This window comes from Heloderma suspectum, chromosome 3 (assembly GCF_057233095.1).
Source record: "Heloderma suspectum isolate Gila_16-S chromosome 3, 16-S_ref, whole genome shotgun sequence".
In the NCBI taxonomy this organism is placed as follows: domain Eukaryota; kingdom Metazoa; phylum Chordata; class Lepidosauria; order Squamata; family Helodermatidae; genus Heloderma; species Heloderma suspectum.
Genome location: NC_139460.1, coordinates 180,093,385 through 180,120,331, shown reverse-complemented (window position 1 = coordinate 180,120,331; position 26,947 = coordinate 180,093,385). Strand labels below are relative to the sequence as shown.

Sequence of the window (26,947 nt, the reverse complement as noted above, 5' to 3'; positions counted from 1 at the left end):
CCAGATGAGCACCCAAGTCTATAGAAGAAAAGCTATGTGCCAGCTTGACTAGAGGATTAGTGAGGGCAGCAGCCAAGGCATAGTTGCACCATTGAAGCTTCTCATTGGCTCTGCTCTTGGAGCCTAACATAATACATCACAGTCACCTGCTGAATGTGGCTCCTCCTTCCAGAATATTGCTAGGAGGAAAAAATTAGAGACGCATGACTAGCCAATGACAATTTGCCATTTCAGAAGTAGTACACTTACAAGTCCCCATTTTACTAACATGTTATATATTATCTCTCAGACAAATCTCTCTCTCTCTCTCTCTCTCTCGCGCGCGCACGCACGCACGCACACACACACACCAGGCATAGAAATGGCTAGTTATGGCACTGCAGAAAGTGAATGTTCTGGCAGGTCAACCATCGTAGGGCAAATGGGTTCCCCAACACTGTGAAAAGGACACATATATTGAAAAGCTTCTCACAGGAAGGAAATAACTCACCTGGATAAGTAGTGCCTTGTGCAATAAACCTCGTCCAGGGGGGACAAAGTGAAATACTTGCAGATGTAAAAACATTTTTGGCCAAAGAGAAGCACCCCTTCCAGTGTCATCTGTCCCTGAACGATCACCACTGATTGTCTGCATGTAATCTAAAGAAGGAAGCAGACAATGCATGTCAACTACTTTTTGCACATTCTCCAATATTTCAAAGGTGAAAATAGGGACACCTTTGTACATCTACATCAAGAATCACTGCCTGAGCATTACCAATTGCTGAAGGCTGTCCCTTGTCAGCTTGTTCATCAATTTTGGGTGCTTCCAGATGGAGGGCTCCTAGTACTATCTATCAAAAAAGTATTGTGCAGCTATTCCATCTTTTCTTCCTTAAGCTATTTTTTTCTGTTAAGAAAAAAGATGAAAGAAGTGGTGGGAAAGCACTGAAGGGCTACAAATTGAAGAAGTCCTTGTCGGGACCCTGTAAAATTATGTGAATGAGGCAGGGCCATCACACAATAAAAGCCTCGTTGGGAAGCGTTGTTATTCTGCAACATCCTACCCTGCACTGACCGGCTTCAGTAGCATGGTGTGGTAGAAAACCAAACATAATAGTTAATTTCAAAATGTATCTGCTTATATTTAACTAGGTTTTAACTGGATGTTGTATAGACATGTTTAATTTTATGTTTTGTTTATAATTCTGTATTTTATCTGTATTTATTATTGCTAGTCACCTTGAGCACTATTTTTACTGGAAATTGGTGGGAAGAAACTGACTTTTTATGTGGTAAGTTTTAACTGTTACGTTTTGTTTCAATGACTGAAGGGGTTAACTGTAGAAGAAGAAAATGCCCACCTTTTACTAGAGGCTTGTGTCTGATTGATACACTGCAGCTATAGTGTGTTGGTAGAGTGACAATTACTGTTACCACTGAGAGGTGAACATATGGCCAGGTTTCTGTCTTACATATACACAAAGGTTTAATCGAAACTGATACTGTCTGATTGGACAATAGCTGAACATTCTGGAGATGCCTATTGGTCCTACATTTGAACAGAGGTGGTTTGATGGAAAGTTGGCCATGCCAAAGGTGATTGGCTGGAAGCTTCTGCAAGAAGCAAATATAAGGAGCTGTTGAGAGGCATCTCAAGAGAGTTTGCTTGGGAAAGTTTGTCTGGAGCAGGGGTCCCCAGTATAGTCCCTGCAGGAACCCAGAAATATTATTTTTGTTTATTTTTCCTATTTTTAATATATGCACAAGGATTTGTATGAAATGCACATAACTTTCTGGCAATCATATATGGGCTTCAACAAAAGTGGATGAAATATCCAAATACATATCCATTTGAAGATGACATCTGTATGCCACCCTTTCCAATACTGAAAGTGTTGTTAGATCCTTCTATAAGGGTGAGTGTTTATCTTTCCAGAGTTGTAATATTAGTCTTTTAGCTGTCAAAAGGGCACGGAGAATCCATTTACGCTGACCATTTGTTAGTTTCCATGAAGCAGGTAAATAATTTAAAAGAGCATGTACATCAGTGAATAGTAAAGACTGTTCCAGTACAAATTTTTTTCTGTGCGATATCCTCCCCACAAAAAGAAGCAGCTACTAGACATTGCCAGAACATAGCATTAGCTGCATTGCACTGCGAGCAACTAATTGAATTAGACCATCCCTTTATCAAAGTGACATTGCAGTGTCCAATAGATATGAAGCAAAAGTTTTTGCTGAATAAGACGCAGCAGCCAAAGATCCATAGACGCAAAAGGTAAATGCCAATGTGGTGACCCACTGATTAGGGATTTTGTGGTAGTGCCCACAGCAGTATCTCAAATTCCCAAATGTGCCCACAGGCCCAAAAAGGCTGGGGACTCCTAGTCTGGAGAGATCACCAGGAGGTACCTTCGTGAGAACCTGGGAGCCTGAGGAAAATGTTAGCCAGGAGAAGAGCAGCAGCAAGACTGGGGAGCCCATCCAAGAGCTGAAAGCACGTGAGGCGGAAGCTGAAGGAGGTCTGCAAATGACAGGAGAGACTCCTGGAGCAGCCTGTGGATGAAAGAGCTGTGGCCTGAGTGTCAGCTGGTGGCAGTGGTCTGAAGTAGGGATGGCGGAGTATTTCTCCCCGAAACTTCGGGGGGCCGAGCGCCAATGTGTTCGGCCCCCCGAACAAGTTTCAGGGAGAAATTCTCTGCACCCCCTGCCCCCCGCACCCCCCCCGGGACGGGACTTACCTTTGCCAAATGTCCCTCCCGGCGGCGTGTCCGGCCGGCGGTTCGGCGGGTGTTGGTGCGGGGCGGGAGCGGCAGCCGGACTTTCGACCGGCTGCCGCCGCCGCCATTGCAATAAAATAAAATAAAAAAAACGCCCCCGTGATAGGCTACGTGACGATTAACGTAGCCTATCACTCCTGACTTTGCAGATCTAGCCGTCATAGGCTACGTTAATCGTCACGTAGCCTATCACGGGGGCGTTTTTTTTTAAAAAAAAAACTTTGGAGTTCGCGGCCGGGCGAGGCGGGAAGCCTCCTCCCCGCCTGAATTTCGGCCGGGCGAGGCGGGAAGCCTCCCCCCTCCCCGGCCTGAACTTTGCGGGGGGAGCAGCGAAGCGCCTCCCCCCCACCGCGAACAAGCTTCGAGGACAGGTAAGTGACTTTCGTCCACCCCTAGTCTGAAGACAGAGCAGCTGATGGACCAAACTGAAGACCTCAGGGCGAGCCTGGTGAACAGCCTTAAAGGTTCCAGCCTGTAGTCAAACCCTACCAGAGAGAAGATGGCTTATCAAGCCGTCATTATTAGGCCTGTGAATTAACTGGGGTGGAGCTTGACAGGGGAACTGGCGTAAGTTTGGTTAGGAACTGGGGCTTCTAACACTTGATTTGTGGTAAAAGTAACGATATAGGAGCCCTGTTTGTAAAGTAACAATATAGAAATGTTGTTCTTAAAGTAACAGCAATCATAAATAAGCTTTCTTGTTTTATTCCTTTAAATAAAGTATTCTTTTTCTTTGTGTATTATACCAGTACCTCTGATCTGTTTGTTTCATTCTTAATCACCAGCTTCCCTAAGAAAAACAGGTAACCTAAATAAAGGGGTGTAGATTTATGTAGGGATGTACGAAAGGTAATTACCTTTCCGCGGATTATGCTGATGCTGGGGGGGAGGCGTTCCGTCCCTCCCCCCGGAATCCTGGCTGGCCGGCTCCGCTCCGCAGGGATTCTGTGGAGCCGCCGGCCGGCTCCGCCAGCAGCCGGACATCCGGCCGCTGGCTAGCAGGGACGCAAATGGCGGCGGCCGTAGCCGCTGCTGTTTGCGTCCCTGCAGTCACCCGTGATAGGCTACATAAATGTTTATGTAGCCTATCACGGCTGATTAAAAAAAAAAAAAAAGAACGCGCGTCCGCAAATGACAGCGCCCATGGCTGCCACCATTTGTGTTCCTTATTTTGGCATGTCTTCGTCTACGTAAACATTTACGTAGACTAAGACGGCGAAAATAAGGGGAACACAAATAGCGTAGACTCTACGATATTTGCGTTCCCCTTATTTTCGCCGTCCTAGCCTACGTAAATGTTTACGTAGACTAAGATGTGCCAAAATAAGGAACGCAAATGGTGGCGCCCATGGGCACTGCCATTTGCGTACGCGCATGTGTTTTTTTAATCAGCCGTGATAGGCTATGTAAACATTTACGTAGCCTATCACAGTGTTTTTTTTTTTTAAATCTAGCCGTGATAGGCTACGTAAATCTTTACGTAGCCTATCACTTTTTTTGTTTTGTTTTTTACCTGGAAATGGCGGCGGTGGCAGCTGGTCAGAAGACCGGCCACCGCAGCCACCGCCGAACCTCCGCTGCAGCCGCCGCCGCCGCCAGAAAGATCCGCCTAAGGTAAGTCCCATCCCGGGGGGGGGGTGGCGGGGGGCCATTCCGCCACTGATTTCAGGGGGCCGAATGCGCTGGCATTCGGCCTCCCCGAGATCTGTGGCGGAACTTGCGTACATCCCTAGATTTATGGTGGCAGCAGGAGTGAAGGGAGGGATTGCCCACTGGTGAGGGGTGATCCTCCACAATTGGTGCTATAGCAGCGGGACTGCCCCAGGGAGAAGGGGCATTCCTCCACAGATGGGACATTTTATTTATTTATTAAATTTATTAATTGCTCATCTGACCGGTCACCCAGCCACTCTGGGCGATGAATTAAGTGAATGAATAGAATAGAATAGAATAGAATAGAATAGTTGCAACATTTATAATCTGGATAGGTGGTTATGGGGGAAGGGCACAGATTTTGTGTGTGTTTACATGCATCTGCACATGCATCAATATGTGTTCCTCCTCCCCAAGAGGAGGAGAGACCTGGGATGCTTCCAGATGAGGCTTTTGTGATGCCATCACCCTGCTTCATTCATTTACTGGAATTCCAGAAGACGTCTTCTCCTACTTGTAACCCTCCTGTGTTTTCTCACTAGTACTTCTGTCTTTTTCCTTACCACAGAAAATCCAAAATGCTGCACAATGCCATCTGAGTGGTAGCACAAGAAGCCCTCTGTCTCGTTAATGAACCATGAAGATTATGAACCATTATCTTCATGTTTCAACGGAAAGAACAGAGACAGAGTTTTCTCCAAGATAATCTAATTATTTATTGGAATATTTCCACCCATAATGAGATCCTCAAGGTGGTGTATACAGAAATTATTATACAGTGGGAACCTAAGCCCAAAGTTTGGAAGAAAACCAAGCAGTCAGTTTGTGCATATTTTGGCATATATGGCCAAACTACCCATGAAAGCACATAGTCTTGTGCTTCTCCCAACAGTTTTTAACTTAAAAACGACTCAGAAGGCAAAACTTTAAACGGAGAAAAGGTGAGGGAAGAGCTATTTCCCTCTTTTCCCTCTCACTGTTTCTCCCCTTGACTTAGGGATGTACAAAAGTGACTTACCTTTCGCAGATTATGTTGATAGTGGGGGGGAAGGCGTTCCATCCCTCCCCCCGGATTTCCGGCCACGGAGGGCTCTGGGCAAAAAAAAAAAACAACCGCGTACGCAAATGACAGCAGCTACAGCTGCCGCCATTTGCGTTCCTTCTTTTTGTCCGTCTTAATCTACGTAAATATTTACCTAGACTATGGCGGCGAAAATCAAGGGGAACGCAGATAGCGTAGCAGTCGCTATTTGCGTCCCTTTTTCATTCACCGTTTTAGCCTACGTAAATCTTTATGTAGGCTAAAACAGCGAATCAAAAGGGGACGCAAATAGCGCCCGCTACGCTATTTGTGTTCCCCTTGATTTTTGCCGTCATAGTCTACGTAAATATTTATGTAGATTAAGATGGACAAAAAGAAGGAACCCAAATGGCGGCGGCCATAGCTGCCACCATTTGCATATGTGTTTTTTTTTTTAACCCACCCCCAACCATGATAGGCTATGTAAAGATTTACGTAGCCTATCACGTCTTTTTTTTTTTTCACACAAGCCTGGAAATGGCCGTGGCGGCAGCCGGTCGGAAGACAACCCGCCGCCGGACCGCTGCCGCTCGGAAGATCTGCCCCAGGTAAGTCTCGTCCCAGGGGGGATAAGTGGGGGGGCGAGGGGGCGGCAGGCCGTTCTGCCACAGATTTCAGGGGGCCGAATGCACTGGCATTCGGCCTCACTGAGATCCATGGCGGAATTCTCTGACATCCCTACCTTGACTCAAAATTGCCCCTGAAGCTGCTTTTCTCGTCATAGAGAAAACAGATCAATGGGAAAGAGCTAAGCAGCTCCTCTCCTCCCATTCCACCATTCAAGCTCACGGTAGAGATGTCAGAGAATTTCGCCACGAATCTCGGGGAGGCTGAATGCCAGAGCATTCGGCCGCCCGAAATTGGTGGTGAAATGGTCTGCCCCCCCGCCCCCCTCCCGGGATGGGACTTACCTTGGGCGAATCCTCCTGGCGGCGGCTGCAGCGGCGGCGCGGTGGCGGCTGGTCTTCCAAACGGCTGCCGCCACCGCCATTTCCAGTAAAAAAAAAAACAAAACCAAAAAAACGTGATAGGCTACGTAAAGATTTACGTAGCCTATCACGGCTAGATTTTTAAAAAATACCATGATAGGCTATGTAAATGTTTACATAGCCTATCACGGCTGAGTAAAAAAACAAAACAAAACACCGCGCGTACACAAATGGCAGCACCCATGGGCGCCGCCATTTGCGTTCCTTATTTTGGCACGTCTAGTCTACGTAAACAATTACGTAGACTACGGCGAAAATAAGGGGAACACAAATAGCGTAGTGTAGGGGAACATGCGCAGTGTTTTGTTTTGCTTTTTTACTCAGCCGTGATAGGCTTTTGTTCAGTCGTTCAGTCGTGTCCGACTCTTCGTGACCCCATGGACCATAGCACGCTACGTAAAAACATTTACGTAGCCTATCACGGCTGATTGCAGGGACGCAAACGGCGGTGGCTATGGCCGCCGCCATTTGCGTCCCGGCCGGCCAGGATTCGGGGCGGAGGGACGGAGCGCCTCCCCCCCACCAGAATTTTGGGGGGAGGGATGGAGCGCCTTCCCCCCACCGCGAATAAAATTTTGTTCAAGGTAAGTGGCTTTAGTACATCCCTAGCTCATGGCCTCCTGATCTGTTTTTTGGGTTTTTTTAAATGCAGGGAAAGATACACAGCTCTGTACTGCATCTATTTCGGCCCAAATTCACCTAACTTGAATGTTCAAATATAGGCTCCATGTCAAATATAAAGTTAATTTAAGGTATCAAACTGATATTTGTATCAGTTTCAGCCAGTTTCACCTGTTAAAGCAGAAGATAAATAAACTCAGAAGCATGAGAGCTAAGCCATCCTAGCTGGTAAAAGCCAGTTGGAAGAGGGTATATCCTTAGTTGGCTTGGGTTGTTTCAGTGGGAGAGAACAGGTTTGTGGACAGTCTTAAATCTGCAGTTGTTTAGCCCTTCCTCTGTTCACAGAGTAGCAAAGAAAAAAAGTAGGTCAAGTGATGGCAAAGAACCTTTTCTTATTGGCAGGTAGATGGTTCATTAGGCAAAGTAGAGACCAGGGGCATGTCTCCACCAGCAATTTACTCCGAGCCAGCTGCGTGTTGAGGTTGTTAGGGATACATGACGTTGTCGCCATCCAGCAGCCACCCCAGAGCTTATCAGGGAAAACCCGGATTTCCTGAGACTGCTAAAAGTCCAATTATTTGCCTCAAGTCAGGTTCTCCCCAGTATAGTTGCTGTGTGCCCCAACCCCCACAGTGACCTCGGATATGCTAGCCCTGCCCAGGGGTGTGCCTTTCACCATGACCGGGTCAAGGAGTGTTTCCTGTGTGTTTCCGATCCCTGCACAAACAATTTGTGTCTACTCAGAAGTAACTCCCATTGTGCTCAATGAGGCTTGTCTCCTGAATGCCCACATCAGAATGTACAGAGATCCCTCTCAATTGAAATAGCACAGTTTAAAGCAGAAATTCCTAGGTGTGTATGGACCCCACCTACCTGGGTCCGCTGGGGGGTCCGTGGGGGGGGGGAGATGCGATCTGATCCTCCCACCCAGAATCCTCCCTGGCCGGCTGAGCTCTGCGGTGAGTCTGTGGAGCCGCTGGCCGGGGCTGGCCACTGCCGGACTTCCAGCCGCTCCTGGTCTATGGACGCAAATGGCATCCGGCATGGCGGATGCCATTTGCGTGCCTCCCTTTGGCCATGATAGGCTATGTAAAGATTTATGTAGCCTATCACGGCAAAAAGGGAAGGACGTAAATGGCATAGTGGACGCCATTTGTGTCCTTCCCTTTTTGCTGTGATAGGCTACGTAAATCTTTATGTAGCCTATCACGGCCAAAAGGAAGGACGCAAATGGCATCCGCTATGCCATTTGCGTGCCTCCCTTTGGCCATGATAGGCTATGTAAATCTTTACGTAGCCTATCACGGCAAAAAGGGAAGGATGCAAATGGCGTCCGCTATGCCAGAAGACATTTTGCATCCGCACGGGGCAGCAGACGGACCCGGCCGGATCCGGAGCCAGTGGTGTCAGCCTGCCAGGTAGGATCCAGCCAGGTTGGACTTCGCGGGGTGGCGGGGTGGGGTGGTCTTAGAATCCGGCCTCACTGGAGTCCGTGGCAGAATTATCCGCCATCCCTAGAAATTCCCTAAATGCTTTAAAGTGTGATCTTAAGGCTCCAATTCTGCGTAGTTTGGTTTATTGCCTTAGGAAGTAACCACACCGTCATTATAGAGATCCTGCGCAGTAACGATGGGGGCTGGTTTCCCATTCCTGTGTTCTCCCCCCACTCTTTCCCAGCACAAGCATATGTCTGTCTACTCAGAAGTAACTCCCATTGTATTCAATTAGGCTTGTTCCCAAAATGCACACTCTTATTGAGTTATTGGGATTATCAAGACACAGGAGGAAAATTTTATCAAAGGAGAAAGGGGGGAAGCCTGGATGAGGGGAAGCCTCTCTTATTGGTTGAGCAGCCCCTGCCAGTCAGATGACATTCACTCCAACCCCTCCACCCTACCCAGAAGTATGTTCTGTAAAGCAACTTAGAATGGTGTGATTCACAAGCCCCTGGAGCCCTGCATGGACCAAAGCTGGCTCCTTGAAAAATGCAGATAAGCCACTCCTTCCTTCTCCTTCTGTTTTCGTGGAGACAGGGCCCAGTTTGTGGAGCATAATTTTACAGCCTGCCTTTTAAAGGCAGGCAGGCAGGGGGGTGGGGTGGGGAAGGACCTGGCATCTGACCAGATAATACCCAAGTATACAGGGAGGAAAACAGCCCCTAAAAAGATACCAAACTACCCCAGGCTGTCCTGGGTATTATTTCCTGCTTTTTATCCACTAGCAGCATTCACAGAATCCTGCTTTTCTCCAAAAGAAATTCTGTTAAATGCTAGATGTTTCCTTCCATTTGCTTTAAATTAGGGATGTATGAAACACCTACCTGGCTCCACGCCGGGCAATCTGCGGTGGGGGGGAGGTGCTCCGTCCCTCCCCCCGGAATCCTCGATGGGTGGGAGGCGATCTGGTCCTCCCCCCCGGAATCCTGCCCAGCCCACGGCCAAGCTGCGGAGCCACTGGCCAGCTCCGGCCGCCCACAGCCGGACATCTGGCCGCTGGGCAGCCCTTCAGGGGTGCAAATGGCGGCTGTCGTAGCCGCCGCCATTCGTGTCCCTGTATTTAGCCCTGATAGGCTACGTAAAATACTTACGCAGCCTATCACGGCGGGGGGGAAAAAACCCAGCGTACGCAAATGGTGGTAGCCACCGCCATTTGCATACGCTGGGTTTCCCCCCCCCCCCGCCGTGATAGGCTACATAAATACGTAGCCTATCATGGCCTCCGCAGGGATGCAAATGGCATCCCTGCGTTAGCCGTGATACGCTACGTAAGTATTTACGTAGCCTATCACGGCTATGAAAAGGAGGAAGCGAATGGCGGCCGCAGAACGGCCGCCATTCGCAAAGCAGCACAGACGGGAGCAGGTTAAGTGCTCCGTTTCATGCACCTTTCGTGGGGTGGAGGCGGCAGGGACTTCATCCCGCGTGCCTTACATGGGGTGGGGGGGTGGGGGCTTCGTTCCGCGACAGATTTCAGGGATTTCACCGAGATCCGTCGTGGAATTCTTTGACATCCCTACTTTAAATGCTATTTGGCATAACAGAAAGGATCTAGCAGGATCCATCCAGAGCACAGCCAACACATTTGATCAAGCTGGAACTTCAGACCTGGGAGAATTTGAATTCAGCGCTATCAGCTTGGCAATTTTCAAACCGTACTCAATTTAAAGCAAAACCCTTACATCAATTAACATGTACAACCACAAACAGAGAGAGATGCTAAGTAAATAATGCCATGAAGCTCAGTCATTTCTCCTAGTCAATGTTCTGATCCACTGCAGTTCCAACAAGCATCATAGCCCTGACATAAATGAGATAGCTTTGTAATGGAAACCCCACAGGGAGAATAGTGTTCTTACCTAATGAAGCAGTGCAGAGCTTGACATTACTTAACATAGATTAAGTAAACTTGCCTTTTCTCAGAACAGAACACAAAACAAGTACACTGACTGCTAGAATAATTATTCAGTAATGCAAAGCTGACATAAAATGATTGCAAAATTACCTCCAAAGATATTTCTCAGGGCAATGAGCATTCGATTGCTCAATTTACTCAGGGATACAGAAAAAGAACTAAAGTGACATAATTCTGATATTAAAGACAGGTACTGATTTGGTTAATATAAGCCAAGTTGTATATACAATATAAAGAAAGCAGTGAAATTGGACTAAGCCACAACCTAATCACCTTGTTCCTCAATTGAAAAACCAATATGAAAAATGGGAATGGGGCAATGTGTAATTGTTTGCTACCTTTAAAACAATAATGAGGAAAGGCTACCTTGAGATGAGAAACCACAAGCCATTTACGGCTGCGTTTAGCTTAATCTAAGAGCTTTACGGCCGCAAATGGCATAGTGGACGCCATTTGTGGCTGGAGTCAGCCCTTAATCTAGCGATATGGCACAGCAATGGCGGCTGTATCGCTGGCGATACGGAGCCAGCCAGTGGCTTCGTGGAGTCACCATGGGAAGGATCCGGCTCCGGACAGTTCCAGGGAGGCGGTGGAGGTAAGGGATCCGTTCTGCCATGGACTCCGGTGGCCGGATTCCTTTGAATCCGGCCTCACTGGGGTCTGTGGTGGAATTCTCTGACATCCCTACTACTACATCATGCTTCCTTGAAACACTGGCAATTTGCTTTTCAAAAGTTTCACCCACATCTTCTCCTTGATTGGGTGGCTGGTAGGGATGGCATGGCCACTTGATTCAGTTAGGGATGTTAGAGAATTCTGCCACGGATCCCAGGGGGGCCGAATTCCAGTGAATTTGGCCCCCCGGAATCCGTGGCGGAAAGGAGCAATCTGCCCTACCACCCCACAAAAGCTCCCCGGAGCGAAGCCTACCTGGCGGCGGCTCCGGCAGCGGCTCCAGTGGTGGCTCCAGTGGCAGCGGTGGCATCTCCAGCCGCTGCCGGGCTGCTGTGGACACAAATGGCGTCCTGAGTAGGGGACGCCATTTACGTCCCTATGGTAGCCCGTGATAGGCTATCCCATTTTCTCCGTGATAGGCTACGTAAATATTTACGTAGCCTATCACGGGCTACCGTAGGGATGCAAAAGGTGTCCCCTACTCAGGACGCCATTTGTGTCCGCAGCAGCCCAGCAGCGGCTGGAGGCCCTGCTGCGGGTTGGCCTGGCCAGCGGCTCTGCGGCCTGGCCATGGAGCGGAGCTGGCCAGGCAGGATTCCGGGGGAGAGGAATGGATCGCCTCCCCCTCCGTCGAGGATTTCGGGGGGAGGGATGGAGCGCCTCCCCCCCCACCGTGGACGTCCCTGGACGAAACCAGGTAAGTGTTTTGTACATCCCTAGATTCAGTCTGGGAATCTGGCAGAACCACCCCTGCCCGCACCCCCGAGCCCTGCTTGCCAAGCCCCTGCCTACCCCTTGCCTGCACTCGGCAAATTGCCTGCACTCACCCTGGTGGCCTCGTTGAGCTTCACAGCTGCCATTTTTTGAGAAATGAGATGGCGATTGAAAAAATGCACATATTTGTGCGCAGGTGAAAATGCACATTTTTGTAAATGCACATATTCGCATATGTGAAAAAGCACATTTTGCAAATGCGCTTATTTGCGTATTCGCAAAAATGCGTATTCGTGAAAATGCGTATTTTCCAAACATAAGCATTTTTGCACACACACAAATATGCACCTTCACAAAAATACACATTTCACATATGAGAATAAGTGCATTCACAAAATACGCATTTTTGCACATACAAAGACATGCACAGTTTTGCGATCGCCATTTAATTTTATTTTTAAAATGGTGACCATGGAGCTTGACAAGGCCGCTGGAGAGAGTGTGGGCTGCTCACCGAGCATGGCAGGAGCTCGACTGTGGACTGGCAAGCAGGGGCTGGGTGGGTGTCTAGAGAACCCAGACATGGGTGAGTTCACACATCCCTAGTGGCTGGTAGTAGACTCCGACCACCATGTTCCTTTTATTCTTTGCTCCATTTATTTTAACCCACATGCTCTCGATGGGGCTACCAAGCTCATCCTCCTGTATTTCTGTGAAGATATGTATTTTTCACATATAGTGCCACTCCACCTCCCTTTCTATTCCTGCTGTTCTTTTTGAACAAGTTATATCCTTCAATTGCTGTATTCCAGTCATGGGAGTCATCCCATCAAATCACACCTATGAAGTCATAATTTCCCTCCCACATTAAGACTTCAAGTTTGTTCTGTTTGTTTCCCATACTCTGAGCATTAGTATACAGACATCGAAGACCATCAATAGGGATGTACGAAAGTCACTTACCTGTTTGCGGATTATGTTGATGGTGGGCGGGGAGGTGTTCCGTCCCTCCCCCCAGAATCCTCGCTGGGGGGGGAGGCGCTCCGTTCCTCCCCCCCGGAATCCTCCGCGGCAGCTCCGCAGAGCAGCCGGCCAGGCCCAGCCAGGCCAGAGCCGTCCGCAGCCGGATTTCCAGCCATGGAGGGCTCTGGGTAAAACAAAACAAAAAAAACCCGCGTGCGCAAATGGCGGCGGCTACGGCCGCCGCCATTTGCGTTATTTTTGCCCTCTTAATCTACGTAAACATTTACGTAGACTATGACGGCAAAAATAAAGGGGAACGCAAATAGCGTAGCTGGCGCTATTTGCGTCCCTTTTTGATTCACCGTTTTAGCCTACATAAATATTTACGTAGATTAAGAGGGCAAAAATAAGGAATGCAAATGGTGGTGACCGTAGCCGCCACCATTTGCATACGTGGGTTTGTTCGTTTTTAACCCACCCACCCAGCCATGATAGGCTATGTAAATCTTTACATAGCCTATCACGTCTTTCTTTTTCTTTTCTTTTCTTTTACAAGAGTGGAAATGGTGGCGGCGGCAGCCGGTCGGAAGACCAGCCGCCGCAGCCACCACCGCCGCAGCCGCCGCCGGAGGCGCCACTGCCCGGATGATCCACCCCAGGTGAGTCTCGTCCTGGGGGGATCCACGGGGGGGGAGGCGGGGGTTGGCAGGCCGTTCCGCCACGGAGTTCGGGGGGCCGAATGCACTGGCATTTGGCCTCACCGTGATCCGTGGCGGAATTCTCTGCCATCCCTAAGACCATGTGCTTCATGGTCTGGCTTTCTTTGCTTTGCTGCTGCATTTCCACCATTAAGTCTAAAAACTCTTCGTGTTCTCTTATTCCCTGGAGGGTCAACACTTGCTGCTCCAGTCCTCTTACTTTTTCTTCCAGCACCATGATCAACTTGCACTTGTTGCAAATGTAGGCCATGTTGATTTCAGGCAAGAAAATAAGCACTGCACACACTTTGCAGGTCACCACCACTGGAGAGTCTTTTCCCTCCACAGTCTCTATTTATTCCCTTTATGTTTCTAGCTTTCTGATTATACTGGAATAGCTTGTGCTTTGTCCTCTATTCACTGGAGGTTAACAACAGAGTCCCACTGGTATGGAACTGTGTGTTGCAAGAAAAAGAAATTATAAAAAATGTTAGGGGCCTCCCCCTCGACCTCCCCTGCCAAACTCCTGTTTGCTCTCCCCGTTTGCTCACTCTGATCACTTGCTCTCTGGGAGCTTGCTTGCTTGTGTAGCCCCTAGACCAGCTGGAGCAGCTTCCTCTGCTCTGCTAGGAGGTGGGAAACAGACTGGAACTTCCTGCCCACACAGCTGCTGGGAGTACTCAGGCCACACCCCTTCAATTCAATTGGAGCTCTCAGGAGCACATGGTGATCACATAGCGACTCAGAATGGAAAGAACAGTCCCTTGGGCTTACTCCAGCCCACTCACACTTTGCCTTTGTCTCCTCTTCCACTGCAACTCCCCTGGCAAAATCCTGTTTGCTCTCCCTGTTTGCTCACTCTCTGGGAGCTTGCTTCCTTGTATAGCCCCTGGAGCAGCTTCCTCTGCTCAGGTACAGCATTTCACCAACATAAAGGTGCAGTTATGTCTATTATGCAGATAATTCAGTCACAGAGATCCTTTAAGGTGGGGGGAGGAAACTGGGGGGTATATGGGGAGGGGCAGCCCATCTCACCTAGAAACTTCTTCAAAAATAAAATAAAAACAAGGAGGGGCAGGGAGACTGATGAGCACCAAGAGAGGTGTTGCAGGCAGGCACATTAGTGTCCATGGGCATCACATTAGAGAGCCCAGACTTAGAAACAAGTACTTTCTTCAATCACAGGCTGAGTGAGTTTTTCAACTGCGGTAAGGCAATTCCCAAAGGTGTCAATGGACAGGTGATAAAATGTCATGGGAACTAATTATTGAATAAGGATCTTGTGACTGCAGACAACAGACCTCTAAGTTAAAAATGTCAGATGAATGAAAGAGAATTGCTAGCCACTTTCTCAAGAGAAATGCAAAACAATGTGTCAAAAAATATAGCAAAGAGAATGTATAGATCAGGTCTACCTTTATTCCTTAGGGATGATTCAACCTGAACCAGATGCTTCCCAGCTCCTGTCAACTTTCTGCCAGGGTTTAAGTTTAAAAGCTGCTCTGCCACCTTTTTATGGTGAACACCACCAGTCTGGTTCCATTCTGTTTAAGTGGCACCCATCCCTTGTGTACAGGTCTTGCGTGTCCCAAAATGTTCCTGAATGCCTAACAAATCTAACATCACCACCACCACCCCACGCACTCCACTGTCTCATCTACACACTGAGCTTCTCCTGTCGAGCTGTGTGTGGAAAAGGTAGCATTTCAGAGAAAGCTACTTTGGAGGTCGTCGCTTTGTACCTCCTACCTCGCAACCTAAATTGGCTTCCAGGAACTCATGACTACCTTTCCATATGTCAGTGGTACCAGTATGCATCATGACCACTGATTCCACCCCAGAATTATCTACCAAGCAATCTAGACAATACGTGATTTTCTTAACATTTGCACCAGGCAGGTAATTTATCTTCTATTGATTAATAGAAATCATAGATTTGGAAAGGGCCATTTAGGCCATCAAGTCCAACCCCCTGTTCAGTGCAGGAATCTAGTTAAAACAGTCTTTGCTTGAATGCCTCCAGCGACGGAGAGCCCACCGCCTCCCTAGGCACTTGGTTCCATTGTCCAACTGTTCTGACAGTTAGGAAGTTTTCCCTGATGTTCAATTGAAATCTCTGTCCCTATAACTTAAGCCCATTATTTCATGTCCTACAGCCTTGGATGATAAAGAACAGGATGCGGTCCTCTTCTGTGTGACAAACCTTTGGGTACTTGAAAAGTGCTATCATATCCCCTGCCCCCAGTCTTCTCACCTCAAGACTAAACATACCCAGTTCTTTCAAACTTTCCTCATAGGACTGAATTTCTAGTCCCCTGATTATCTTTGTTGCCCTTCTCTGAACTCTAGAGTGGACTATTACTTCCCATGGAAGACTAGAGTGAAACTATTGCTTCCCATGTTTTTGAAACTATATTTCTGTTGATGCAACTGAACATTGCATTTACCATTTTTTGCAGACGCATCACACTGCTGACTCACATTCAGCTTGTGATGAACTACAACTCCACGATCCTTTTCACACATCCTATTGCCAAGCCAGGTATCCCCCATCTTATATGTATGCATTTGATTTCATTTACTTAAATGAATAACTTTGCACTTATCTCTGTTAAACATCATTCTGTTATATTTTACCCAGCTTTCTAACCTATCAAAATAATTGTGAATTTTGTTTCTGTCTTCTAAAGCATTAGTTAATCCACCCAATTTTGTGTTACCTGAAAATTTGATAAGCATTCCCCTACCTCTTCCTCCAACTCATTTTTTTTTAAAAAATGTTAAAGAATACAGGGCTCAGAACGAAACCCTGCAGCACCCTACTTGTTACTTCCCTTCATTCCGATGAGGAACCATTGATGAACACTCTCTGTATGGTTCTCCAGCCAGCTGTGCATCCAAGTAGTAGTAGTGCCATCCAGCCCACACTTAGCTAGCTTGCTAATCAGGATATCATGGGACACTTTGTCAAATGCCTTAATGAAGTCAAGGTATATTGTGTCCACAGCATTTCCACAATCTTCTAAGGAGGTTACCTGGGGAAGGACTCCCACGAGTCCCACCCCACCACCTGCTGCCACTGCCATGCACACGCCCCTTGTGCTCCCCTTGCCAGCGTCAGCATTGGCAAGGAGAGCACAGTGGATGTGTGTATGGTGGCGGACAAAACTTTCAGCCATTTGGGAGAGGTCTGTTTTTCCACAAATTGCAGCCATAATTTGCTCAAATTATGGCCACAAAACCCCCAGACAGATTTCTCTGACATCCCTAACTTTCTAACTTTCTGAAACGGTCCAGACATTTCAAAGCCCCATCATCCAAGCTAGCTTAGTACTCACCCCTAAGAAATGTAAGCATGCACATAGTGCAGATGCATGAGCACAGGTTCAGTGAGAAACATTCTTTTTAGAGTACAAAAAGCAAATCCGTTTGATTAATCTCTCCCCCAGTGAAAATATGATAAAAGTCATTATGGCAGCTGAGAATTTGCCCTTCTCTGTGAAAATCCAAAGTGTGCAGCTTCACATACACCAGAGTGGGACGAAATGGGGAAATGCTGTTCTTATTAAAGTTGAGATTATATTTATTCTTGCGGTTAGCTGTTCAGATGGTAGAACTTGATGGTAATTAGCAGGGGCGTTGCTAGGTTCTTAAAAGATCTGGGGTACAGGCCCATAACACAAATTTGCATATATACATATACATAACACACATATGTATATGTATATGTATACACACACACACACGAGTCTAAGCACATGTTTAATATGTGTGTGTGTGTGTGTGTGTGTGTGTGCGGTGTGCGTATAGATTACATAGATACAAACATAAGAAGTGTGCACTGACCGCCCACCCCACTTCAACTCAGACCCCGATTCAGCATTTTGGAAAACATCCCACTTCTGCTCTGGCCAATTTGTAGTTGAACCACTTCAGCTCAGCACCAAACCTGAGTCAAGGTTTGGAAAAATGAGTCTTTATGCTTCCTGTTGACTACCATGGGAAATTAGAAAAAACTTTTTTATCTTGGGCAGAACTGGATGATCATTTCAGGCATAGTAGCCCCCAGTGTCAGAAAAATAGGTGCAGGGTTTATATTTGGTTTTCTTTTAAAGGGAACTGCCAATAGCATTTTTATTCCTTGGAAGAATTGTTAAAAATTTCAGGATTCATTGCCCCATCAGAGGAGATCATGTCTGCCAAATTTCAGAATGATAGCCACAAGGATTTTTGTGCATGGGTGGCCTTGACATTTTGAGGTCTCCAAAAGAGGACATACTTATCTCCCTATGTTCCTTGTGGACCATTGTTCTGAAGATTACAGACAGCCTAGAGTTGTCCCTAAGTAAGAAACTAGCAAAGTTTCAGAAGGATAGGTGCAGCAGTTCTTGCGGAAGGGGAGTTCTCCAATTTGGGGGAGGGAGTAATTTGCTTTTCCGTCGAATTCACCCTTCCCCAACGGTTTTTGGGTAAATTTGTAAGAAAATGCACAGGTCATTAGAGGTGTCCCCCAGGCAAGAAACCTGCGAAGTTTCTGAAGGATAAACATGCATGCAAATTTAGGATTACTAGAATTTAGTTACATTTCACCAATGTTAGCAGGAGGTGGGAAGGTGCTATTTCACTCATGTCCTGATTGTGGATTTCCTATGGGCATCTGGCTGGCCACTGTGTGAACAGAATGCTGGACTAGATAGACCTTGGTCTGATGAAGCACAGCTCTTCCTATGTTCTTAAATACAGAATGCCTCTGACCATGTGCAGAATGTTTTTCTTTCACCACTGAGCACTTACATTCTCCCCCTACCAATTCTATTCCCTCCATGCAACCATTCCTCCTACCACCCTCCAGCAACTCTTCATTAAAACAGATGTACTGTTTTGTGCAACTCCTCTCTACCTCCTCCTTGTTATGCACAGGCTCTCATTATATCTTCCTCCCCATAACTTCATTTTTGCCAAGACTTCACCAGGATTCAGCCAATGAGTCTGTTTTCAAAACTAGGGCTAAGTTATGGAGAAACTCTGAGCATGTACTAAGTGCCTTTTCCTCACCACTGAAGCTAGAGTTCATGCAAAATTAAAAACACACATACAAATGACAAAACACGCATAGGACTGAGCTGAAAGGGTAGTCAATTCATTAGACAGAATTGGGTGGGCACTGTATGAAGCCTGCAGTACCATGCTCACAGCTCAGGACTTATTTCTGAGTAAATGTGCAGAACAAGGTGCAAACCTCCCTGCAAAAGTAACTTGTGCTGGAATCCTATGCACACTTTCCTGAGGGTAAAGATAATGGGGCTTCTGAGTAGGCATACATAGGATTGCATAAATTAGCAATATTTATCTCCCCTCCACTTAAAAAACAAACCCCTATTTTTTTAATTAAACCTTTCTGTTCATAGGAACATACGAAGCTGCCTTATACTGCGTCAGGCCCCGGGTCCATCTAGCCAAGAATTGTTGACACTGGCTGGCAGCAGCAGCTCTCCAGGGTTTCAGACAGGATTCTTTCCTAGCCCTCCCTGGAGATGCTGGGGATTGAACCTGGGACCTTCTGCATGCCAAGCAGGGGCGCTACCACTGAGCCACAGCCCTTCCTATTGCTGGAAAATGGCAGCTGACAAACAAAACAGCCCCAAATTTGTTTCTCTGCGACCATATGAACCACTCTTCTCAAAGACTTGAGTGAGGAGAAGGAGAAAAAACAACCCTTTCGTCTCTTTGTATAAAGTCAAATGCAGTTCAGGACTTCTCTTGCCCCCCAAAGAGAATTCTCTTTAAGAATTCCCCAAGATATGCTCTGGGTGGAATAAAGAAGAGAAAGAAAGAACAGGATAGGGGAGGGGAGGGAAGAAGAAAAGAAGAATGGTGATTGGAAATGTGCGTAGGGGTGGGGGGCAGAGAGAATTCCCTAAGCCAAGTGGCTCCTTTCAGAGAGGTAGTACTTCAGAGGAATTTAGGAGGCTGTGCAGGGTTTGCATGGATTGCATGTACTTAAATGAACTTTATGAGGTGAGGTGGCTGAGGGCTTTTTCTAGCTTTTTTAAAGCTGTAGAACCTATTTAAAAGCCCCAGCAGTTTCTCGACCATGACGCCACATACTCCTAACCCTCCCTTTGCAATTATTTGAGTCCTACAGCTATGTAGGAGAAATTAAAGTGGAGGGGGAGAAAGAAGTTTGTGGAGGCTGATCGGATCCTTTGCTGTATTGAAGCTACCAAACTTCTGCAGAAGCAAAAGTTTCCAGTTCGGAGCAGTAAAATAAGATGCTGTGTGAAATACCAGTATTTCACATGGAGCTCTTTCTTCCCTTCCTTCTCCTTCTTCAAAATTTCATTGCAGGCAAGCTCCCAACAGTGGGCATGTAAGAGCAGAAAAGAAAAGTTGGGGGAGAGAGGTTTTTTGCACCTCAAAATATCCTACACCAGAGATTAGGGATAGTGACCTCCTAATGGTCACCTTAAACACCTTCTGATTAGGATCTCTAATCCCCTGGGTGACAGTTTTTACTTTTTGTTTTAGGCTTTGAGAAAAGGAAACTTTACGCATGGCTAGTGCAAAAGCCACTGGACCGAACTATCTCAAATTTGGTAGGTACAGTCAGCTCCATAGGGCCTGCTAGGTTCCCAAATGCCATGAATTTATGTGGAAGCACAAAAAAAATTACAGCTCTTTACTTTGACAAATTTTCTTGGAAAAAGCAAATTTTACCTGTGGCTTGCACAAAAGTTACTGGACATAACTGCCTGAAATTTGGCTGGTTCCATCAGCTCCATGGGGGCTGCCAGATTTCCAAATTCCATACACTTATGTGGAAGAACAAAGAAATTATAGCTCTTTGCTTTGACACATTTTCTTGGGAAAAGCAAATTTTACCACAAAAATTGGCACAAAAGTCACTAGGCCTACCTGTCTGAAATTTGGCAGGCTCAGTGAGCTCTATGGGGACTGACAGGTCCCCAAATTCCATGCACATATGTGGAGCACAAAAAAAATTATAGCTCTTTGCTTTGACAGATTTTCTTGAAAATAGCAAATTCTACCTGTGACTAGCACAAAAGCCACTGGACCTAACTGCCTGAAATTTGGCAGATTCAATCAGTTCTACAGGGGCTACTATGCCTCCAAATTTCTTGTATTTATCATACAAACTAAAAAAAGTTACAGCCGTTTTTGTTTTCCAATGCAAGTCAATGGGAAAATGTTAAAACAAATGGCAATTAGGACAGCTCAAAAGATCCGGGGCACAGTTTGGAAGATCCGGGGCCCGTGCCCAGGTGGACCCTTCTCTAATGACCCCCCCCTGGTAATTAGGCTTCATTCCTGAGCTGGGATTGGTCTGTGCAGTTCTGAGGGGTTTGACAATTGAAGAGGAGAGGGAGGCAGTTATGACTAGAGATGTCTGTTACAAAAATCCGGCCCTTCTGGGGCTTGGCGGATTCCCATGACACTTCTGGCTCAGCTTGCCTTGCCATTTTTCACTGAAGGGGAAAAAAAGAAAAATGTTCTCACCAACCCTCTCTCTCTGCCGGGGCAAACCCCAGCAGGGAGGGTTGGTTGCACAGCGATGGCAGAGGCAGTGTGGTAGCAGCAGTAGGAGGGTGAGAGGGGAGCGCCACATGCACCCCTCTCATCCTTCTGTCCCTGCTGCCATGCCTCAGCTGCCATGCAAGCATCATTCCTCTCTCCCTGCCAGGTTGGCCCTGGCAAAGAGAGAGGGACGACAGTTGCACTGTGGCATGGCAGCAGGGTGGGAAGGTCATCCCACCCCTGCTGCTGCACCGTTGTGCAAAGGTGGAAAATCCACCAGTTGCCCATCTCGGTGCAGGCCGAGGTGGGCCAGCTGGCGGATGTTGGGTTGGAGCGGGGGGGGGGGGGAGCCAGCAAAAGCTCACCGAGTTCCACCCCCAAATGGGTTCCTCCAACATCCATAGTTATGACAGTTGGGGTTCCAAGAACAGAGTTGAGTGGAAACCTGAGGGAGGAAAAGGGAGTTGAAAAACTTTTTGTGTACTGGTTCTATTATTTTACATGGCTTTGGAAGAACACGAACTGTTACTGCTACTTAAAAAGAAAAGAAAACATTGTTATTTATCCAGTGTGGCTTATTGGAGGTCCATTCCCACATGAACTGGAGCTGGCAGCAACATAGTTGCCCTGCTGTTCCCGGGGGTACAGGGTAACGGAAGAGAAACATCTCAAGTGGTGGCAGCGGGATGGTAATACCAGCGTTAGACTTCTCACTTCCACAAGGCGAGGGCATCATACAGAGCACATTTTGCAATTTAAACCATTTCAAAAGCTGCTGCAATCTATTTGTATTAGAGACTGAGGTTGTCGAACAGCTGGATGATGGCAGTGCTTCAGGAGAGCTTGTTTCCACTCTGTGATCAACAGACAAACTGAATAAACATGCTAACTGAGCATATAACAGCTAATGTTACCCCCTACGGTTTGCTGAAATTTTGCATCGCGATTGCTGTTGCCAAAGGAACTCTGACATGTTTGATGGCTTCCTGTGGAGTTCTACAGAGTAAGGAGGAAGCTTGAACACTGGTAGGAAGATTGTATGTGGCAATTAGGCAAGCAAAACCTGTCTCCTTGAGATTACACCCTCTTCTGCTGGAAGCAGCTTAATTGTGCTTTAATGTACAAGAAAACTAGAACTCTAATAAGTACACTTCATACTTTGAGCAAAACAAAACAAAAAACAAAAAACCATGAACAAGAAAATGTGACTGTGCAATCATGAAAAGTTGCTGTTACTGAGACATAGACATATTGAAGGGGAACAGTGAGTAGCAAAATAAAAAATTAAAAGGTTATGCCATTATAAGCCACAAAATTCTACTGCTTATAAAAATGACACTCGTTGAGCTAATAACCCGAACCTAGCATCTGTGATCTCCCTGATGAGGTCCACAATTGTGCAAAATTTCAAACTGATCTGATACAAATTGTCATAGGTACAGCAAGTTACATAGTGCTGAAAATTGACAAATTTGTCCTTTTCATTCCAAACTGCTGCTTGGCATATCATATATTTCTTTCAAATTTTGGTGAAAAGTACTGATCTATGTTGTTCTGGCTTGTTTGAGAAGCATGCCTTTCATTGGTTTAGTAAAATTCTGAGCAGTGTTTCAAAAGTTATTAAGGCTTTTCTGTCCCATAAAAGCCTCTGACAGAAACTTCTGGCAAAGTTGTGTCAAGCATACTCAGTTTCACTCGGAAGCTAGAAACTTGCTAGGGTTTCAGAGGAACTCTCAGAGGGTTTCTATGTGCAAGGCCTATTCCTTAAATGTTGGAATGTTGACTCACAAGGTGAGACTACATGTTACTACAAGGATTGGAACCCTAGCATTGGTGGTGCTGGGGAGACTTTTAATTCCCCTCCCCCCGCTGTGGTCCCAATCTGGATCACACACACACCCGCCCTTCAATTTACATTGCCAAAAAGGCATCCAGTTGTATGGTAACTTGCAGGCATAGGGCAAAGGGTTAAAGCCCCCTACCCATCACTCTAGGGACTTGATACATATGAGGTCCCATAAGCTTACATTTGAGTAAAAAAGGAAAAAACACTAGCTAGATCTTTAAAGCAACAGGCAGTTAGATCCTCAGAGAATTTGGGAGTGGTGGGGATGGAATTCACAAGTGGTGGGAGCAGAAGGATAAGGGCTTCACATCTCCTTTCTGAAAGCAGAAATGCTGCACAGTAGGGATGTCAGAGAATTTCGCCACGAATCTCGGGGAGGCCGAATGCCAGCGCATTCGGCCCCCCTAAACTGGTGGCGAAATGGTCTGCCCCCCCCGGATGGGACTTACCTTGGGCGAATCTCGGTGGCGGCGGCGGCGGCTCCGGCGGCAGTGCGGCAGCGGTGCAGCGGCGGCTCCGGCGGCGGTGTGGCAGCGGTGCAGCGGCGGCAGCAGCCGGTCTTCCGACCGGCTGCCGCCACTGCCATTTCCAGTAAAAAAAAAAAAAAAAAACATGATAGGCTATGTAAAGATTTACATAGCCTATCACGACTAGATTTTTAAAAAATACCGTGATAGGCTACGTAAATCTTTACGTACCCTATCACGGCTGAGTAAAAAAAAGAAACAAAACCGCGCATACGTGAATGGTGGCGCCCATGGGCGCCGCCATTTGCGTTCCTTATTTTGGCACGTCTAGTCTACATAAACATTTACGTAGACTACGGTGAAAATAAGGGGAACGCAAATAGCGTAGACGCTACGCTATTTGCGTTCCCCTTATTTTCGTCGTAGTCTACGTAAATGTTTACGTAGACTAGACGTGCCAAAATAAGGAACAGAAATGGCGGCGCCCATGGGTCCATTTGTGTACGCACGGTTGTTGTTGTTTTTTTACTCAGCCATGATAGGCTATGTAAACATTTACGTAGCCTATCACGGCTGACTGCAGGGACGCAAACGGCGGCGGCTACGGCCGCCGCCATTTGCAGACCTGGCCGGCCAGGATTTGCGGCGGGAGGGACGGGGTGCCTCCCCCCCGGCCAGAATTTCGGGGGGGAGGGACGGGGCGCCTCCCCCCAGCCAGAATTTTGGGGGGAGGGACGGGGCGCCTCCCCCCCACCTCGAATCACATTTCGTCAAAAGGTAAGTGACTTTCGTACATCCCTATGCACAAGGGCCCCTATCCTTGCTCTTACTTTCTGTGTGGTGGGAAAAGGACATGCAAGGATTGTATCTCATGCTATGGGTACACTTAATATGCATTCACTCTCTATATACAGTCATTACGGTGATTACGAGAATCCAGCCCTATTCTTTCATTCTCATCATCTGTAAGCTTGCTCCACCCCCTCCTTTGCCATTGTCATAATTTTCTACATGTGGAGGGTGACTGTCTGCCTCCTTTCTCCGTGGATTTTCTCCCCCAGATTTTAGAATTCTGATTCTTGAAATGAAATCATGATTACAATTAGCTAAGTATTTATAATCCCAGTTATCATATAGGGAAACTTGCAAGAAAGCAGATTCAAATACATTGAGGAGAGGGTAGGATTGCCAACACTGTAATTCTAAATTCCCTTTTCGAAAGACCAGGGAAATTCAATGATAAAAAAATCTGCAGGTTTAAGAGCAGAGTTAAGGCTATCTCATGTTGGCTCAAGCTCCACAAAGCCAGGAAATTGGAAGCTAAGGCTGATGCCTTTAACTGTGCCCTGGGCTCAGTGACTTTGTGCAACAACAAAATTGTGCTTCTTTACAACTTACCCTCCAGGCACCCACACTTTTCCTTGCTTGGTCAGATGCCTCACGTTGTCCTGGCCTGTACTTCTTTATGAAGCATCTAGCCCTACGGCTAGAAAAGGGCTCCCTCTCACTGTTTTAATGCATCCTGCCAGTTACTCATGTAAGCTACAAACTGATTAATCTGCATATATATTAGTACATGAGCAGACCATTGCAGCTTACCAGAGGAGCCAAAGTCAAGCATTTCCAACAGCTAAGAAAATTGCTACAACTGGAATTATCTGGCAAGGTCCAATCTGCCACTCACTACCTTACCAAAATATGATCATTTCCGTCATTTCTTTTCTTTATGTCTGTAGGCATCTAGTTTGCTTGCTGAAAGCATAGTGGCCATATAGTCCATCATGCTACAGACTCCTTCAGAGTTTGCTCTGTACACAATAATGTCACCTATCACATATTGTGAGAATGAATTGTGAGAATACAATATTAATTGTCAAGTCTAAGCATGTTCCAAAGTGTTTCCTGGGCTATACTATTTTAGACTGCAGCATTCCAGCATGCAGCTGGGGGGTCATGTCTGAATGCTCCCACCCCCGCAATCCTTATACTTAGAAAACAAGCTGATCATAGAAGATGCTAAGCTTCAACCCTTCTCCCTAATATTGAATTTGCCACTACAGTCTCAAATCCAATCATAATTTTAAAACATGATAAACTCTTTGTCTAGACGGCACCTCAACAGAATTGGAGGTGCTTTCTTGTCTCACTTTTCTGCTCCAGATTTTTTTTTAATTATTGTGAAATTTTGACCCAATATTGCTCAAAACCCATGTCCCCCAATATCAGTTCATCATACCTTTTCATCCTGTACAAACTCTTGCAGGATTATTTTCCTTTCTGTGCACACCTCCAAAAATTCTTCTGAATGACAACTTTCATGCAGGGCAGGAAAGAATGTTAGATGATCAGAATCCATCCCTCTTTCTCCTCCATTTAGCATTGGCTCTTCTGCTTCAATACAAAAGACAGGATCACTTTTAAAGCAAATAAATAGCTAATAGCAGTACATTCTGCATTGTAGAATGGCATTACACCCACACCTGTATGCATCGATAGCCCTTTTCAGGCATTCTTCTCTCACATACTGCATGTTACTGAGAAAGTCAGCCAAGATGTCTCTGTAGCCTTTTGGTATTTTTGTTGGTATCACCCTAGCACCTTGTGTAATACAGATTGTTGTTCTGAAAAAGGCAACATGAGAAAGGTTTTCATGACAGCTAGGAGCAGCAGGATCCTGATATTAGTATGTTAGACTACATAATTTAAAACACAATTAAAATTTTTTGTTAGTGGACTGAGTGCCACATACCTATCCGTATAACATAGGCCTTAAAAGCCACTTCTGCATTTAACTCCTTAGATACACACTTTATAAGAACAAATGTGACCACAGATGGACCAATCTGTCAGTTTCAGATTCTGTTTCTCATTTCAGTTAATTCCATCCTGTTTTGTTTCTGAATCAATTTGCAATATATGCATATATACTTATCATAACAGAAGTGATGGTAATGTTAAGGCCAATCAGTAAATGGAGCATTCTGCCCTGTTAAATGATGATGGGGGGTGTCGTTCTAATCTTCATAAAATCAAAACAGTTTGACCAATCTTTCTGAAATTTTCAAGTGCCAGAAGGAATTGCTGGTTGTATATATCCTGCAAATTTGTGGATGATTGGTGAAATGTTGAGGGAGAAAGAGAAGTTTAAAGACAAAAAGCAACCCCCCCCCGTCAAAATCGCATCGGAAAAAAAACTTTGGCGACCATTCTGTAGTCTCACTTCCTGAACAGACCAGAACATTTTAACCAGAGGCAAGGATTTGTATTCTTCATGTATTGGAGTTGGTAGAAAACTATTTTTCGAAGTTCCATTTCATTTAGTCTTTAAAATAAGATTTATTATTATTTTTTACATGTAATGATAGTCAATGGAACTAACCATAAGGACAGGCATGTTCCGTAGAGCGCTCTCTCCCTCCCCCATCCCAGCTGATTTATAACGTTGATGGGGAGGGGGAATCTGCCATTTACCTCATATTATGAGTGGCTGAGAAGGAGAAAGAGAAGATGATGCTGTTTGGCAGATGTGTG

The 26,947-nt window shown here is 46.4% G+C and overlaps 1 protein-coding gene across 4 annotated transcripts in view; it reads right to left on the bottom strand.

Annotated features, from left to right (window-relative positions):
• WDFY4 (WDFY family member 4) overlaps positions 1–26,947 on the bottom strand; it is a 415,677-nt gene that overhangs the window by 146,056 nt on the left and 242,674 nt on the right. For 2 of the 4 annotated variants that reach the window (XM_084845114.1, XM_084845113.1), the window contains exons 43-44: positions 25,653–25,804; positions 491–639 (exon numbers count right to left, since the gene is read on the bottom strand). In XM_084845114.1, coding sequence (XP_084701240.1) covers positions 491–639; positions 25,653–25,804 — 301 coding nt within the window. Of the gene's footprint in view, positions 1–490; positions 640–25,652; positions 25,808–26,947 lie in introns of all 4 variants that reach the window. The other 2 variants (XM_084845112.1, XM_084845115.1) reach the window with 1 other exon arrangement.